Raw genomic sequence first — 18390 nt, forward strand, 5'->3', positions numbered from 1 at the left:
TGAAAACAGGTAAGTAATGAATAAGCGAGCTAAAGAGAACATAACATTAAGCAACAATAATACATGCATGTACTTATATAGCACCTAAAACTTTGTACAAACTGGCTGTGTTTCTTAGATTAAAAGGGAAAATACACAGAACCAACCCCAGAAGGGTCAAATATGAAATATCAGTCAACAGGCTAAATGCCAGGAAATTCCAACCTCCATAGTTAATAAAGAACTGAGGCAAAAAGATGAGCCTTAGATTGTTCTGTAAAACAAGACGGCTTAGGCATATTAAAATGTATTTTTTACAGAAATGAATTCCAGAAGGGATGTTTCCTTAGTGGATTGGCCTGAACTGCCAAGCTTCAGCTTGGTACATGCAGCGTTGTTCCTGCTCAGCATGGGGCAAAAACCTAGCTAAAACTTTGCAGTTACTCCAGTCAGCTGAATTATAAAAGACAGAATAACTCTTCTGTTAGATTTCACAGTTTTGGAGTACTGGTCAGCTTTAATACAATCAGTTTCTAGTTAGATATGTTTGTAATAGTTAATGCAGGTAGAAGTTGTCATGCAATCTAAAGGCAATGGAAGCTGAAAGATATCATTGCTAAGCTGAAAGATATATCCTAAGTTTTCTTATTCTTAATATTAATACCTGTCATCACTTTTCAACCTATCATGCAGTCATGCTTGCATTGGAGTAATGTCTTTAAAGTAACACATAACTAATATCTTAATCTGACATTTCTTTCAGGACCAGGCATATTTTTGTTACTGCAAAGCTATAAATTGATTACATCAGTAATCACATCTTAGTAACTTTTATTCATCTCCTCTTAATGCCTTCCATTTCTATTGCATTTTTAGCAGCTAAGAACAACTTCATAGCTAAAGAGGAACAAATCAGCTTCAAAGACTGTGCTGAAGCTTTCAAATCTGGACTCACAACAAGTGGAATCTACACCTTAACAGTTCCTAACACTGCACAGGAAAAGAAGGTAGGATGGCTATAAACAGCTACCTGGGCACAGTATGTGTTAAAAAGTTATTTGATCTAGTAAATGTACTATTTTAAAGGCAAGGTAATAGTGAACCTAATAGTGAACCTTACTACTTAGATTTTGTTTGTTTTTTTAATGGGCATGACATAGATCTGAGTATCTCAAAGGAAGATGGTTCAGGTGAAATCTTGGCTTAGCTGAAATGAACAAGCATTGCTGTTGTTCACTTCAGCATGCCAGAATTTCATTCTTTTCCACATAGTTTCCACATGGTTAACATGATAAAAATCAATACAGAATTTTATTTCTTTATCACATCTCTAACTCCAATAAAATTGCCCTACGCAATCAGTGGGACAAATCACATTGACTGCCTAAAATGCATGAAAGTCCTCAAATAAAACAGACCTTTCCTTGGAATATATTCCTGTCCCATGACCAAGACACACTAATGTATGTCAGGTGTGAGTATTTTATAGCCATGACATCCATTGACTGTACTGTAACAGCTAGTTTATTGTTGGATGTTAAAAGAATATAGTTTTCCATCAGGTATCACATTGAACTGGCTCTTCCTTTGAAGTTTGCTCAATCTCAAGGCCATAATATCATTCCTCAAAGAAAACCCATAGTTAGCACTTGAGGCAGCCAGGAGGGCCAGCAATCTCCACTACTGTTCTTAGCTCCTTCACATGCCCAACTCCCTCCAAGTGGTGAAAGGAGGTAAAATCAGACTTCAGAAAAAGAGCACGCAGGGATGTGTACTCATATAAGCACTCTACTAGTACTGGACCCATGTATGGGATCCAGTTGTTTGTTATGGTGCTTTATGGGCAGTTGTGTAACAATTAGATTAGTAATCAGATCACAACAGAAACAGGATAACAGCCATTTATCCTAGAAAACACAGCCATGATTAAAAAAGGTGAGATTTTGCAGTGCTTTCACAATAGATTAGTTTAAAATCCTCTCTGGATGCTTTTATTTATTTATTTTTGAAAAAAAAATAATGCATTTTTCAGTGCTTAATTGAAATTAACTTAATTGTCAATTTAAGTTAAATCTATGCGCCATCCCTCCATAGCAGACATCTGAGTGAAAAAGGGCAGTGACTGGATAATACACTGGTTGCCTATAGAGATAGAATGCTCCATTTGGACATTGTGGACTTTTGGATATTGTGGACATTTCCTTATAAAAAAGTAGTTATTTTAGGGAATTTAACAATGTGCTTGCAAAGCCATAAAGTTTTAGGCAATTTATATGATCTGAGAACCTAAACCAATTCACATTTCTACAAAACTAAAACCTGAAATACTCTATCTCTGAAACAAAAGTACAGTTGCAAATTTCTGAGACTGTACAACATTAAAAAGTTCATATTTGAACATAGAGGCCTAAAACATTTAGCCGACCCCCCAGCTCCCAGCATTTTGACTGTTGGGTGATTCATTAGGTTAACAATAGTTTAAACTTATTTAAATAAATGCATAATTTAATAACATTTAATTATTTAAATATTATTCTGCCCACTTTGTATAGATCAAAAAAGACAATTAAAAAGAAAGGGAAAACTTTCCTTGCTATTTTAAGTGAAAATTAAGAGACTATAAAGCTCCAATCTGATGTAGATTTTTATACAAATACAAATGCATAAGTGGTGTTGTCAAGGGAAGTGAAGGTTTAGAGATAATCAACACGTTACACCATTTTCAACTGTTTATGGCCACTCAGACCAGGAAACAGAATGACCTTTTTTATTTGCCAAAAGTGCTGCACTGCTGTTTGTGTTTTCATCTTTTCCTCTTGTAACACCTTCTGACCTCTCAACAAGCTTATAAACAACTTCTGTGTAATCTGTGTAACTGATCCCACTCTACTAATTTGTCTCCCATCACAATACAAAACCAAAGAATTGAGTATGAGCTGAAAGGAGAACAATTATTTCATTCCATTAATATTTTCAAGCTTTTAAGCTTTCCTGTTCTGCAGCAGGACAAAAGCTAAGTCCCTTTAAAAACAAGGAGGAAAAACATCGGGAGACTGCTGACACAAGGAAAAATGGCAGAGGCAAACCCACAAAAGTCAATAGCTTCATGTTTACTGCAGTTACCTGAACCATTTAACCTCATTCTGTTAATTAGACAGACTGTCTGAGCCTGGGCGACCCCAATATGTTAATCTTAATCGTTACCATAACTATTGCCGACATAGTATCCCAAATCTTAAATCAGTGGCTGAGCTGTTCCTCATTCCCACCCCCCTCTGGGCAGAGCTTCCATCCCAGAACTCACTCACACACTTTCCAAGCCAAGGCCTGTTTTAACCAAAACTTTCTTGCAGAAAGTGTTATGTGCAAGTTTGAAGTTACCAATAAAACCAAACCAACCAACCAACCAAACAAACAAACAAAAAAAAAAAAAACACCTTTGCATATTTTTTCTAACCAGTGATCATAAGAAAACTAGCTAGTCATTCCAAAGGGGTCCATCCCACAAGCAGTAGATCTAAAATACACATACACAAAATATTTCCAACCCCAAGCATTAACAATTAATCCCAAGCATTAAGTAGCTTCTCCAATACAAAACAGATGAGGAGACGGTTTCTGAGATTTGGAAGTCTCATCATCTTGCTCAGCTTTTAGTGGGTAATAGGCATTAGGTGAAAGTATATATATATAAATATATAAAAAATAATATATATAATGTATAATAGCATAGTATGTACAATATATATTTATTTAATTATAATAACATACTATAGTAGTATAAACTATGCATTTAGCTTTTTTTTTTTATCCAGAACAATGAAACTAAGGCTGCCATTCTTACCTATTCATATCCCTAGGACCTAGAGACAGCAGAGCACAAAATCATTGAGCATCAAAAACTATTTGAGAGCATCATAACTCAGAAGTGTTCAGAAAGCATTCAGAAGTAATGCAAAGGGAAACTGCACAGATGTAGCAATTGCAGCTGCATTGGCATAAAAACTGTAGTGGTTATTCATCCTGATAACCCAGCAAGAGTCTTACCATTCAGAAAGTAGGTCTGAAAACACTTATATCTTTGGAATGGGGACTATTTCTGGTTATATATCATACCTTACAATATTTTCAAAAATTGAGCACTGATCCTCAGCTGAAGGTGAAAAACAGCTGACCTTAGCTGTCTTGGTGCTACAGCTGCCAGAACTCTAAGTACTGAGGCAGTTTACAAGATAAATCAAATATACTCCCTGCCAATTTGTTGTAATTTGAGATGTTAATCTCTTTATTCTTTTTGGCATCTGTTTGAAGACTCCTGCTGCCTGTCTAATCTTGGTATCTATTTTTGCTAGTTCTATGAAATGTTGCATTTCTTCCTTTTGAACATAACCCTCAGCTAGGCTGAAAGGTCAGAAGAGTTGTGTTTTAGTAATAAGAGTGAAAGAAAGCCTCCTATGCATATCATTTTACTGGAGACTGAAGGTTTTTTTTTTTTTTTTTAAAGAAAATCTACAGTCCAAATAAATACTTCCTCTCCCTGCATCTTTTGCATACATCATTAAGAATTTGTTCCCTCTGTGGGCTGACCCAGCAATTTATTGTGTTTGTTTAAACTAAGCCAATCTTTCCCTTAATCTTCAACGTACCACCTATCTCCATCCTTAAAAATATAGTATATAAAATTAATGTAATTATTTTTAGTAAAAAGTAACAAATCAACTTACATAATTATTTTTCTTTATGCAATCTTTGCTGTAATGTTTCTTCATTTACTGTATACCTTTCCAAATAAGAAACAAAGATTGTATGCAAAATTTGAAGTTCCTAGTTTCACAGTAAATATAAATATAAATTATTTATATATTTAATATAAATTCTTCTAGCATAATGATCTGGAGAACAAAGAAATGATTTTATGAGCAAAGCTAAGTAGGTGAGGGCTTGTGAGAGAGGGTTTCAGATTGCCAGTCAAGCCAGAAAGCAAAAAGTTTCACAGTGTGATGCTTACTTAAAGTAAAAATAATATTAACATTTTAGCTAGTTCAAGGGGGCAAAAGTACAACCACAAAATACAACAGTTAGAAACCATACACTGAAATCTCAAACAACAATTATCTTGTCATCTTTTACAACAGCTATTATGACATTAGAAGGAGATGATGTAAACCAATACAAGCCCTTTTGCTGTGCCACACTTTCCACATAATAAAGGAAAGGAAAGGATTTCAATTTCGAACACCATATAACTGTCATCTTTTAGAAGCAGTTACAGATGACTAACATGATTTTATTTGGTGTGGAAAAAAATACTATGAAATTTACCTAAAATTTATAAAATCATTATTGGAAAATCTACATGAGATTTTTATGGATGTCTCTTCTTGAATTTCTCATTAGGTATTTCAGTTCTTACTAAATTGCTTCCCCTTTCAGAACAAATTTTCACTACTACAGCATTTATCACAAAGAGACTATTGTGTCTATAAAGTCAGTTGTCTTGCCATTCACATGTAAAATATTTGTGTTATATAGCCAGTATCTATTTTCTGTAAGAAGTGCAGTTTGAGAGTATTTTAATCTCCTTAGGACTGAATATTGCACTATTTTAAGGCATTTATATCATTAAATTAATAATTTCAGTTGAAATGTAGATGATATACCCCAAGGAATTTGTATGTAACATTCAAAACATCAATTAACATCTACAACAGCAATATCAGACTGGACCATGTAAATTAATACCTGGTCTCTCCCTATAAGCAGTTAAAAACTACACATTTCACAGAAGGCTGAATCAGTTCTGTTCTAAATCTGGTTTACTATACAGTCTTTTCAGTGGGATGAATCTTCAAAATCAACAACTTTCTCTACAAACAATGATATTTGACCACTTTTTTGATCAGCATTTTATCTTACAGAGACACTTAATAAAAGTATCTGCATCAGCTTTATCCCATGCTTAGTAACCTTCTTCATAGCCTTTTGTGGCAATCAGTTTTCATATATGCACTGTACATCATAAAATAACTTTTTAAAACAGATCAACCTCTTTGTATAATACCTTATCTTTAGAATGTTATACTTTCCTTTTCAAGGCAATTTTCATTTTTATTATGTTCAATTTATATACTATTACCAAATCATTACCAGTCATTAAATACAGATGTTAGTTAAAAACAAAACAAATAAGCAAAGGAACCCCAGGCTTTGAGGTATAAGGAACTTCATGCAGCAGTACAAAATAAAGTTGCTGCTTTCAATTAAATTCTATTCATATGACATACTTTAACCAGTCCCTAATTCAACTCACTTTATTCCTTCTAAAATCTCTTTCCTAAAATCTCCAGTTGAATGTCTCACAATCCTCTGATGTTGAACAAAGAGTCTAGACACAACCTTAAAATACAGCACCTGCTTTAGATTTCCTATGTATTGTAGCCTACTGAAACACTAATATGTTTAATATAATCAGCTCTAAGGGCTTGCTTTCCTTTCAGAAACCTTTCCTACATGTCTACCAGTTCAAAGAACTAAAAACTGCTAACACCAAAAAGACCATCTCCTATAAATGGGGATAAGAAAGACGTACAGCTTCAGTGACAGTCAGTCATGATTAGACACATTGTCACAAGCGGCAGTAATGAGTTATGCAAGAAGGAATACCACCAAGCAATTTATTTATTTTAAATAAAGGAGAAATCTCAAACTAATGGTGAGATGCTCATGTATTGGATGCTCATGTATTGGAGAGTGACTCTTTGCTCAATCAGAAAATGACAGGACAAGGGGGAATGGTTTTAAATTAAAAGAGGGGAGATTTAGATTAGAGATTAGGAGGGACTTTTTCACTCAGATGGTGGTGAGGTACAGGTTGCCCAGAGAGGTTGTGGATGCCCCATCCCTGGAGGTGTTCAAGCCCAGGTTGGATGAGGCCCTGAGCAACCTGGTTTAGTGGGGGGTGGAACTACATGAACTATGAGGTCCCTTCCAAGCCATTCTATGATTCTGTGATTCTATGTTTGTTTTTTATTTTATTTTTAAATTTTATTTTAAAATTTTATTTTAATTAATCTTAACAATGAAATATTCTAAGTCTAAGAAGTCAAGTCTTGACACCACTACTGTAGATGTGAAGATTATATTTTGCTTATTTAATGATATAGCTAAATAGTTAACCTACAGGTTAAAATTTAATGCAGTTTAACACTGAAACTATAATTTCAAAACTTTCAAACTTGAAATGATTCTGAAGAAGTCTCAGAACTTCAATCTATTGGCAGAAAGTGCTAAAAACCACACACATAAACAAGCTTCCAAATAAGAGCACCTAGAGCATTAAAGTATGAAGTCTCCAAACAGAAATACTTGTACAAGAACTTTAAGATTTTTCTGAGTATCTGTACTAACATCCAATATATGCAGATACTGATTTCAATATGACTTTCAATTATACTGTTTTACACCAGTCCTTTTCTATTGACTTCACACATCCCTTAAGTTTTGCTAGTTTCAGAAAAACAGAATTAAATGTAATAATTTTAAATCTTCATTAAAAAAAAAAAAAAAGATCCTAAGTATTCACAGATTCTTCTTGTTAATTTATTCCCTATTTTTCTCAAACATGACTCAAAAATTACCTCCAAATTTTCAGAAGATTTTCCTTCTATCAGCATCTTCCCAGTTGAACCTTTTCTCTGTTAGAGTTCAGTGAGTATATACCAGTCATTTCCTGTTTTATTTTAGAAAGAGATCACCTGAACAAGTCACCTATAAATTTTAACTATGCTGTACTGGGGATGCATTTATAGTGTATTTTAATACAGAGTTCAGTAAACTTGCTACTATATGTCAATCCTTTCAAATGTACAGCAATAACTTGGTAAAGTCAAATATGATCTATGAATATTTGGAAACATCATAGTATAGTAGCTACATTTTAGTTCTGGAATATCTACAATACAGATCATTTGTTGCAGTCTGAATAACAGCATGGCTTCAAGATTTCAGCTAACAATTCTACACCTAGATTCATTTCTGGGGGACAGATAATCTGCAAACATGTTGAACAAAGACAGTGGAAATAAAAACATTTTTCAGATTGTTCATTGTTTGAATTTAACAGTGTGTGTACTCTGGCAAACCATGGGGAATTTGAATGACTCTCTCCCTCAAAAATAAAAAAGGCTGAATAAGTAAAAGCATCTTTCAGGAGAAATATTTCATTGGGAAAAAATGTAAATGCAAGAGGAAAGTACAGAGTCAGAAGCTACATTCATTTTTTGATTGAAAAGTCTAGATCTAAAGTTGATGACCCATTTAACACTAGCCATCAGCTGTTTTTAAGGTGCTTTTTGTGTTCTGATAAATGCGATGCATAGTGAGTTATTTGTGGACACCACCAATTATTTTATGAAGATTATGAAAATCAACATTTCTAGGTTAATACACATTGTACACTTTAAAACTTGCCACTACAGAGAATTATGCAAAGTATATGCTCTATGTTTTTTTTGTTTTGTTTTGTTTTGTTTTCCACAACACTGCATGAACTTAGACTGTTACATACTTACTCTGATAGGCCTACTGTGACATGGAAACTAATGGAGGAGGTTGGACAATTATGCAAAGGCGTGAAGATGGCAGTGTGGATTTTCACCGGACATGGAAAGACTACAAGATGGTAAACAATATTTTCTAAGGCTTTAATATTAGTTATTGTAATCTGAAATCTGATATTAAAGTATAATAGCATCCTTAGATGCTATTAGCATCCTTAGAAATCATGAAGAGTTTATAAATTGCCTTTATCCTTAGATGTTCATTTAAAAATGTCAGAGTAGTATAAATTGTTTTCTGACGCAGACTTGCAAGTGTGGTATTTGTTTTTAAAGAGTGACTTCACTTTTCATTAATAACTATTCCATGATATGTCCACATTTTTGAGTTATTTATATTTGTGTTGCTAGTGGCAACTTGCTCCAAATAATCTATTGATTCACTAATTCAGATTCCTAAAGTTGTCATTGCTGAAATCAACTTCTTGAAATATCCAGAACCTTCACAGACTAAAATTATGAGTTAACAGACTGTTAAAACGGATCAAGTGATCACTTCAAACACAAATAATAATAAAAAATCCACACACAAAAAACACAATTATTTAAATATACAACTTGAATTACAGGGATTTGGTGATCCTGCTGGAGAGTACTGGCTAGGAAATGAGTTTGTTTCTCAACTGACTAATCAGAAGCGTTATGTTCTCAAAATACTCCTGAAAGACTGGGAAGGAAATGAAGCATATTCTTTGTATGACCAATTCTATCTAGCAAATGAAGAACAAAAATACAGGTAAGCAGGAAAGTCTGATCTGAATAAAATAAAAATAAATAAATAAATAAAAAAGATCTGAAGAAAATTATTCTAAACTGTGTAGATGCATTATCTTGTTTCCTACAAATTATGTGCTTATTTTCCAATTCACTCAGAAAGTAGCGCTTGTCTTGTTTTTCACCTGTTCCCTAAAATATTTTAATATCTTTATTTTTCAAAGGAGACAATGTACATTTTGCTAGTGCACACTGTGTGTGCGTAACAAACCAGATGCACAAAGATGAAGAGATAGTATGGCATAGTACAGGATACACAAACTAATACAGCAGATGGCAGTGCACAGTTTTCAGGTCAATAAGAACAAGTCTGTAGTTGCAGAGGAAAGAGGGGCATAAAAATGCAACTGTACATCCATCTTCTGCTCTAAGCATGTAGATTCATCTTTACACAGAAAAATAACTGCCATGTTCAAATGTACACATGGGGTAACTCTCAAAGTTCCGTAGTAGAAAGGTATGAGTGGGAAAATAGGTTTTATTTTATTTTCACATCACAGGCAAGTTTGTCAAAGAGAACTTTTAGACAAGTTTAACTTCTAGATTTGCTTTTCTTCTTGTCTCAACAAAATTTTGTATCTTGCAGCTGGGTAACTGTAATTGACATTTTAAAGAGAGAATTCCTAAAATCTGTTGATGAGTTACCTTGTCTTTGAGCAGACAGTTAAACAGTTAAATGTTTCTTTACCAAAATAAAATTGTAACAATTCCTAAGTTTTAAACCAAAATTAACATTTACCATTTGTTATTTGAATAAAAAACAAACAAACAGGAACCATTTGCTGGATCAGCATTGCAAATGGCTTTAAGATTATCAAAGTCTATCAAAGACTTTGATATGGTAATGGCAAGAGACTATCAAATCATGATTCCAGGGAACCAATAGATTTCTGAAAGGTGAGTGACAGATAGACAATGCTGCAAGGAGATTTTCCACTTCAGCCTTTCACCAGAAGTTCACTGCATACAGAGCTAATGCTACCTTCTCATTCTTTTAACCATTTTCTTGGATTCTCAAAGAATGAACTTCCTACCTATGAAACTGAGGCTAATACCAAATACTATCCCGACCCCTACAAACCATCCACTTTTAACAGGAATTTTAATGGACATATTTTTGCTTCCATAACTCATTAAAATATAAAGCTTCACAGTTTTTTCTTACATACTTGTTCAAAAAAATGAATAAACTTTTAATATTATCATAGCTTTTTAACATAGTATCAGCCACAACTGAATTATATGGGCAGTTCATACTCTGACAGGCTCTTTGTCTGCAGTAGATATTGTATGATGGTATATAGAAGAATTCAAGACTCTGCAGTATAACAGATGTTTTCCTACTACGTGGTCTGGGAAACATTTCTTTATATGAATCTTACAAATTCATTGAGCTTTACCTGACTGGACAGAGAAAAATACCTACATTTAGGTCAATTTCTCCAAGGTCACTAGCAACTATTTGATGTAAACAAAGTCAATCTGACAGCCAAGAGAAATGAAGTTGTTACTTCAACTCGGGTCTTGTATGCAAAGCAATCTAACGCTATCAGCATCTCCCTCCCCCTGAATGTTAGATCTTAATGCCTTAGTAGTATACAGCTGTCTCATCTCCAAAGCAAATATTTTTTCATCTGGGAACAGTTAGAATCAACAGCAGAGATTTTTTTTTTTTAAAGTAATGCATTAAAATACTTGGTAAGACAACCTTTGCAATATGGGTCATTACCCTTGTCCATTTACATGATTAAAAAATGGTTACTGAAAACTAAGTTGGTTGTCTGTACATAGATATTAAAAAAAAAATCCAAACACAGACTGCATCACAGAATGCAGTAAAGAACATATTTAAAATTATTAAAAAAAATAGAAAGAGATTATTCAATCAAGAACAACTTTCATTATATTAAAAACATTAAGACTTCATTAAGAATGCAGTTGGTTCATAAAACTGACATTTCATAGAATAACAGAAAAAACTGAGATCAGAATGGACTCTAGCTGAGTCCAACTTCCTGATCTCAAAGCTATGAGGTCAGACTATGTGCCTTAGGGCTTTATCCACTTTGGTCTTCATTACCTCCAAAGATGGAGACTGTACAACCTCTTCCATTGCTTGTCTGCATGGTGAGGATTTCCTGACATCTAGTGATGAGATCAGAATCTCATTTCAATTTATACCCACTGATTCACATCTTCTGTTGTAAGCCACATGTTTAAAAAATGATTCAGTTCTATGAAACTCTGCTTTATATTAAACTTCAAATTATGTTTGCAAATCAAGCTTAGACTCATACTCTGTGCTCAAAACCTTTAGTAATATGTTAGAAACTGGCTTACAGGGACCAGTGTTTAAATTGAAATTTTTAAACTTGCCCCAAGAAAAAAAACAGCAGAATATTTAGCTTTTTGAGATTTTTGAGGAAATTTGTAATGAGCTAATCTTTTGAAATGCAAATTCATTCATTCTTAATATTTTTACATAGGAAATATAAAATGGGTTAAAATAACTTATCTATTAAATTCCCAAAGACAACTTCTATCATAATCAGAGAATTACATGGAAGATGTATTACATGCTTCTCTGGGGAGAAGCTGGTTCTCAGAGTCAGTTCTACTCCTTAAACAAAGAGAATAGCTCTGAGAAAGGTAAGCTATTGATACAGAAATGCAATCAGCAAAGGGTCATGGTGGGAGCAGAGGGTTTAAGTCCACACAGGTCAAGACATTCACTTTGAATTGCATAACATAGTCACAGCTGTGTAACTGCCTTCCCAGGTCAGTGCTGCAGTATCTCTTCTCACTGTGTCTGTACCTGCATAAGGAGATCTAAACAGGAGCAGCATCACTGAAAGCTTGACTTGCTAGGGAAGTGAAACAAACTTAACAGGAAGAGGAATTTGGAAAGTGGAAAAGGAAATATTTAGAAAATCCTTAGTATCAGTTACTAGTTGGTAATTGAGAGTCCTGGTAATGCTCTTATCTCATAAATGCCACGTTGTAATGCTACATTGCAATAGTGTGGTAATAGCAAAATAGAAACCAAAAAAAAATTAAAAAGATTTGTTTAAGCTTTTTAACTTGATTTAAAAAAAACGCACACAACTACTAACAGAAGTAAGAAAGCCTAATTAAGAAATTATATATGAAAAAATTATTATCTACCTGCTGTCATTTTCTTCTAATATGGCATGAACAAGACAGCCATCTCTACTAACGTGGACACTATTCATTAGGATATTGTGCTGACCATTTCCGCTCAGTACAACAGTGCATTAGCGAGAAGAGAACTGAACTCTTTGAACAGGATGCTTACTGCAAATTATTCCATCATTATTTTGTAGATCAACTGTCATTAACTTCCACAAAATATTTGTTTTTCCATTCCTCACTTCTGCAGGATCCACCTTAAAGGACTTACGGGGACAGCAGGCAAAATAAGCAGTATAAGCCAACCAGGAAATGATTTTAGCACAAAGGATGCAGACAATGACAAATGTATTTGCAAATGTTCACAAATGCTAACAGGAGGTAGGAATGTTTTTTTCTTTCTCAGTCTTCCTATTTTTATTGGCACCGAAATTGTCTATGAGATAAACAGTGATAATTTTGACTTACTAAATTTTGACTATTGAAGAAATCCAAAGCTGACAGAAATGCTAGAGTGGTGACTCCAAATGAAATATTTTACCATTTGACAAAAGTTAATGTAAAGCAAGAGAAGCTAAAATTGGGAAAACACACACACACACACACACCAGTCCCTCAAGCTGGGGTACAAGAAAGTCTGCAATTAAGAGTGACAGCAGATTCTTCCAAGAGTGAGTTAACAGTCCCAGAGATTAAAACACCTAAAGGCCTTCAAAACTTATTTTAGAGATCCAGTTGGTCAGTGAAATGGCTCCTGATTTTTAGACACAAACACATTTCCTAACTATCCAAAAGAGAAGAACCTCCCCAAACCTGCCATATGACATATATGCTATGGAACTGTACAAGTATTTGTACTTTGAAGTGACATTGAATTGAAATTGAAATTCTGTATTTCAATATGATCCTGAAATGTCAATGCATGCATTTAAGATAAATCACTTAAGAGGCAAGTACACTTCTTTAATAATTGTTCACTATTTATTGGAGTTCTAGGTGATGTTTTGACCTTGAACCACACAAGTCATGCTCTAATTTGTCAATCTAGAATTCTATATTCTGAAATGTAAACAACTTCTTTTGTAAATTTGACTTCTCTTCCTGCAATCTCTTAAGAAATGGTTTGTTTCCCTATAGCACGAAAAGAGTTTCTGCTTATCTAAAAGGATAATTGGATTGCTGCCCTGTTAAACAGAACATGCATATTATCACCATCATAACAAAAGTATAAAAATATTATCTTATTAATAAAAATAATTTTTCCTTATGACCCACTAAGACCCACTAACAGGTCAGGACCACAAGGTTACAATATAAGTTTGGGCTGCTTTTTTCTCCTTCTTATCAAGTATCAACACAGTTTTTTGAACTTATCTGCACACAGAACTAAAACAGATAACTGAATTAATCCTCTAAAAACAACTGAAAAGGGAATTTAAATCTGCAAAGGACAGGAATGTACAAAAGAGAAGATGAAAAGCAAAGACAACTCAATATCATTACACTTTAAATAAAGTTTTGCCCTCAGATAGTCAATAATAATTTAATATTGATAATTAATTAACATAGCTTCAGTGTCTTCTCTATGCAACTTTAAACTCCAAAGGATTACATAAGCTTTAAGAACATGTAGTTAATACCCAAATACCTTTTCTTACTGGGTTGGAGGCAAATATTTTATATTGACACTTTCAAACCAGGGGAACAAGAAACTGGTTTTAGATTTGTTTCTCATTTTGGGACAAAAAAAGAGTTTAATGTCTTCATATATACTATTTTGAAAATTATTTGTGCAGATATTTTTCATCTGCTGACATTTTCCTTTGTTTTCTGATCTTGCAGGGTGGTGGTTTGATGCATGTGGTCCTTCAAACCTCAATGGAATGTATTACCCATTACGACAGAACAACAACAAGTTCAACGGTATTAAGTGGTACTACTGGAAAGGTTCAGGATACTCTCTCAAAGCCACGACTATGATGATTCGACCAGCAGATTTTTAAATGCTTTTGCATTCTTATGTGAATTATGTATTGTATAGTCTTCAAAGACTTCATTTGCCAAGCATATAAACACATCTGCAACTTGTCTCATTTTCAAGCCCAGAAAACATGCGCTAATGTTCTGAAGGGATCAGTTCATTCCAATCCTTGAATTGCAATAGCCTTGATCCACTAAAGCTCATATTATTCAACTAGACACAAAGTCTAAAGCATCAACATGATATAACAGTTATTTGGCCAAATGACTGAATAAAAAGAATATCCAAGAAACTGTCAGACAACTGAAGGACTGTCTTTTACCGATCATTTATGTTATGTATGTGTTAGTAAATAACTGGAACTGTGAAAAATATCTAAACTAGTTTTAGCAATATGTATTTTGCCTCATCACTGAACTTCAAACATTACTCTAATATAAAACACTTAACTAGGTCTAGAACTATTTATCTGTGTGTCTGTTTGCCGTTATGTACATAGAAATTATATTCTGTAATTAGCTCAATACTGTAGTTGTTACATTCTTTCCCCCATAACCTCCTAAACAATTTCTTACACTTATTCATTTTTTTCCCAACAGCCTGTATTACTTTATTTAACAGAGGACAAATAGCGTTTAAGTACTTTGCATTTATTCTTGAGAAATACCATGTACAAAAAACACCATTTCTTTCAGTTTGCACGTATTACAGTCACTATCTTTAAGTTACAAAAATCCCTGCAAATTATAGCGTTTCTTTACATTGTTATGAAAATTGCACTTTTTATTACCTTGTCATTTACCTGTAAAATAACTGACCAGTGTTTTATAAACTGAGACAACAGCATTAACACCAGATGTCTAGTTGTCTATGACAATCAGTCATGGTGCCGTAGTCCATCTAAATATTTTGTAAAAATAACCTATCTTAAAAACCTTATGCATGTTATTTGATGAAATTCAATTTATGCCTGTGACTTAAAGAAATAAGTTTTGATAAAAAAAAAAAAAAGGGGGGGGGGGGAAATCTGAAAGTTACCAAAGGTCATACTATAATTTTATTATTATTATTATTATTATTTTTACAGTAAGGTTCTCCCTCAAAATTTTTCATGAAGAAGGTAGGCCCTCAGTGTATGACACAATGTGAATAAATGACTCTACCAGGTAATTTTTGACTTTTTTTTTTTTTTATTACATAATTTAATTCTCATGCTTAGTCTTTGCTTTAAAGTAATAATTTTTATAAATTTTTAATTTCAGCAGCTGACTGAATTAGCTACAAGACCTCATACCATTAGCTAACATTCCTCATACCAAAACAAAGCAAAAAGCCCAGACACAAGATTTCTGGAGGCTTACATAATAAAAGGCATTGTATCTTAAAAATAGTAAATGATTTTGAGAAAGATGGACGTAAACTTTTCATTTCAAACTGGCAGTCATTAAAACTCTGTTGGAGTACCCTACCGTTTACAACACCACCATTCTTTGCTGAAAATATATACCAGCATCACTGAAGAGCATTAGAGACAAAAAATACTTCTAAATATTACTTCATGACCTGATTTTAAATAAACCCAATGAATGTAAATTAAGTCATCATCTGAAGGGTTGTACAGTACAATTTCAATATATTTAAGATTACTCTAAGTAATTTATTTTTTCTTGTAGGAAACTTGTAAAGATACACCAAATTAAAAAGAATACTTCACAAAATTACTTTCATGAATTTCTACATGTCTTTAGTCTGGTAGAAGACTACCAATATAGTAAAGGGTTTGAAGCACATGATGTACAAAGAGAGCTTGGGAGAGAAGGCCTTTTTTCTTCAGCCTGGACAAGACAAGAAAAAAGGGAGACCTTACTGTTGTTCATAACATCCTGACACAGAAGACGGAGGCAGGCCCTACCTGTAGGTGCACTGCAGTGGAACAATAAGCAATGAACACAAATTAGAATTTGGGAAATTCCACTTAGATAGTTGGATTTTTATTTATTAGCATGAAGGTGGACCTGAAAAATCCCTTAGTATCCTGATCTAATTAGATCTGCTTGAAGCTGGGTACTAAAACCGTCACAGGTACTTTCTGGCTTAAGATATTTTATGATTACATGAAATTGAATAGAAATAGCATATTTCCTCCTTCATCGCATTTAATCAGATAAATAAAATACTCCCAACATTTCTGATAGTAAGTATATATAATCCAATAATAATCCAGTCCAATAGTCTAAAAAGGCTTCTTAAAAATAGTGATTGAATCTTGTACAATATGAATACTTACCTAGCAAAGAAAAATAATACTAACTTCTGGTTGATAATAACTTCCATTATTTTAATAAGAAAACACGATAGAATGGCTACTCTAGCCATTCTACGATAGAAAGTGCATGGCTACTTTCAATTTGCTGGGAAAAGAAAAAGTTTTTATAAAGCAAAAGGCTCTTTCTGATGACTATTCCAGGAAAATGATTAATGATACTGTGATAGACATTTAACAGATCAATTGTTAAATGATTTTTTAACATGGAGTTCATCATCAACATGAATGTAAAATTATAGAGTGAATCTGTTTTAAATGATCTCATTATCTAAATGAGACTGCATGGATTAAGCTGCAAACAGCAAAGTGAAGTGAGAGGAGGGCAATTCAGACTGAATGCAATAGGAAAAAGAAGGCTGCAACCATTCCTTTGGTTTAATACAAATAATTAAAACACAGTGATAATATAACTCCCTTTAGATTCCTTCCTGTAATCTAAAAATAACCAGTACATAAAAGTAGGATGCACTTCCATTTTCTCTAATGCTCGTTAGGAAGCAGAGAAGAAATAACAAGAAAAGAAAGGTAAACTCCATTCATACTCAAACAAAAATTCTATCTTTAAATATGAGGTATCTACACTATCTACAGTAAAACACAATAATGACCCAAGAATGGAAAGATGACAGAAATATCACTTTCAACACCGACTCTGTTTGCTGAAGAAGCACCCTGCGAACAAGTTTCTCAGCACAACCATGCCTCCTCCATTTTATCTCCTCATCATCTCTCCACTCCTCCTAGATCTACATTGGGAACAAAAACTAAAAAGAATCTAAAAAACAACACCAGCAGGAATCATTTCCCAAGAATGCTATGTGAGTTGTTACTGATAGCATACTTTGTTATTAGACAAGGTTGTCTGAGAAGAAACTCAAAGCAGCTTGATCTGAAGTACTGCGGTAGGGTGGTTTTTTGTTTGTTTGTTTGTTTTTTGGTACAAATGCAGAAAAAAAAAAAAAAGGACATGCTTATTTCTTTTTCACATGAAGCATTGCCATTAAAGTATTTGTTATATTAAAAGTTTGCTTCCCCCCTTTAGGGAAAAAATATTACTTTTTAATGAACGATTAATTTCTTGGGACTTGTTTCAGAAAAAAAAAAGTTACAGTTTCTCTTCACTTTGGGAAATTATAGCTTAAAATCATGGAGCTTAAAATGAAGTCTTCGTCTTGAACAAGTCAATTTACATAAACTATGGATTTAGATGGAAAGTTAAAAATGACTCCTTAACAGTCAGTACAACTATGGTAAAAATAAGGTTCAACCTCCATTAAATGTTCTGTCCTCAAAACCTGTAAGAAATTTTGAGAAACAAGTAACAGATAAGAATATATTTATCTAGCTGCAGTGTAAGAGAAATTGTGAAACCTTTTTTGCAAAACTATTGGAGTGATCAATCAGCAACATGCTAGAGTATTTTAAATCCAAAATGAAATTAGCATTTAAACAGTTACAACACGTGGAATGCAGATATTTAGATCTGCACAGATATACCATGCCTCCACAAACACGCTTTTGCGTTAGTTTGCAACTCAGTACTTGAGCTCAGTAATGATCATTAA

General features: G+C 33.5%; 2 protein-coding genes across 6 annotated transcripts in view; one reads left to right on the forward strand and one right to left on the reverse strand.

The window, feature by feature from the left end:
* The window catches only part of ANGPT2 (angiopoietin 2), a 44915-nt gene extending 29246 nt beyond the window's left edge, over positions 1 to 15669 (forward strand). For 2 of the 4 annotated variants that reach the window (XM_084283865.1, XM_084283867.1), the window contains 5 exons: positions 856 to 986; positions 8558 to 8659; positions 9164 to 9330; positions 12769 to 12899; positions 14361 to 15669. In XM_084283865.1, the coding sequence (XP_084139991.1) occupies positions 856 to 986; positions 8558 to 8659; positions 9164 to 9330; positions 12769 to 12899; positions 14361 to 14521 (692 nt within the window). In that variant the 3' untranslated portion in view covers positions 14522 to 15669. The remainder of the gene's footprint in view (positions 1 to 855; positions 987 to 8557; positions 8660 to 9163; positions 9331 to 12768; positions 12900 to 14360) is intronic. The other 2 variants (XM_084283866.1, XM_084283868.1) reach the window with 1 other exon arrangement.
* Positions 1 to 18390, reverse strand: part of MCPH1 (microcephalin 1) — a gene marked incomplete at both ends in the record, with an annotated part of 127216 nt that overhangs the window by 65159 nt on the left and 43667 nt on the right. The window lies entirely within an intron of this gene.

Source organism: Netta rufina, assembly GCF_964035555.1.
Source record: "Netta rufina genome assembly, chromosome: 3".
Taxonomy (NCBI): domain Eukaryota; kingdom Metazoa; phylum Chordata; class Aves; order Anseriformes; family Anatidae; genus Netta; species Netta rufina.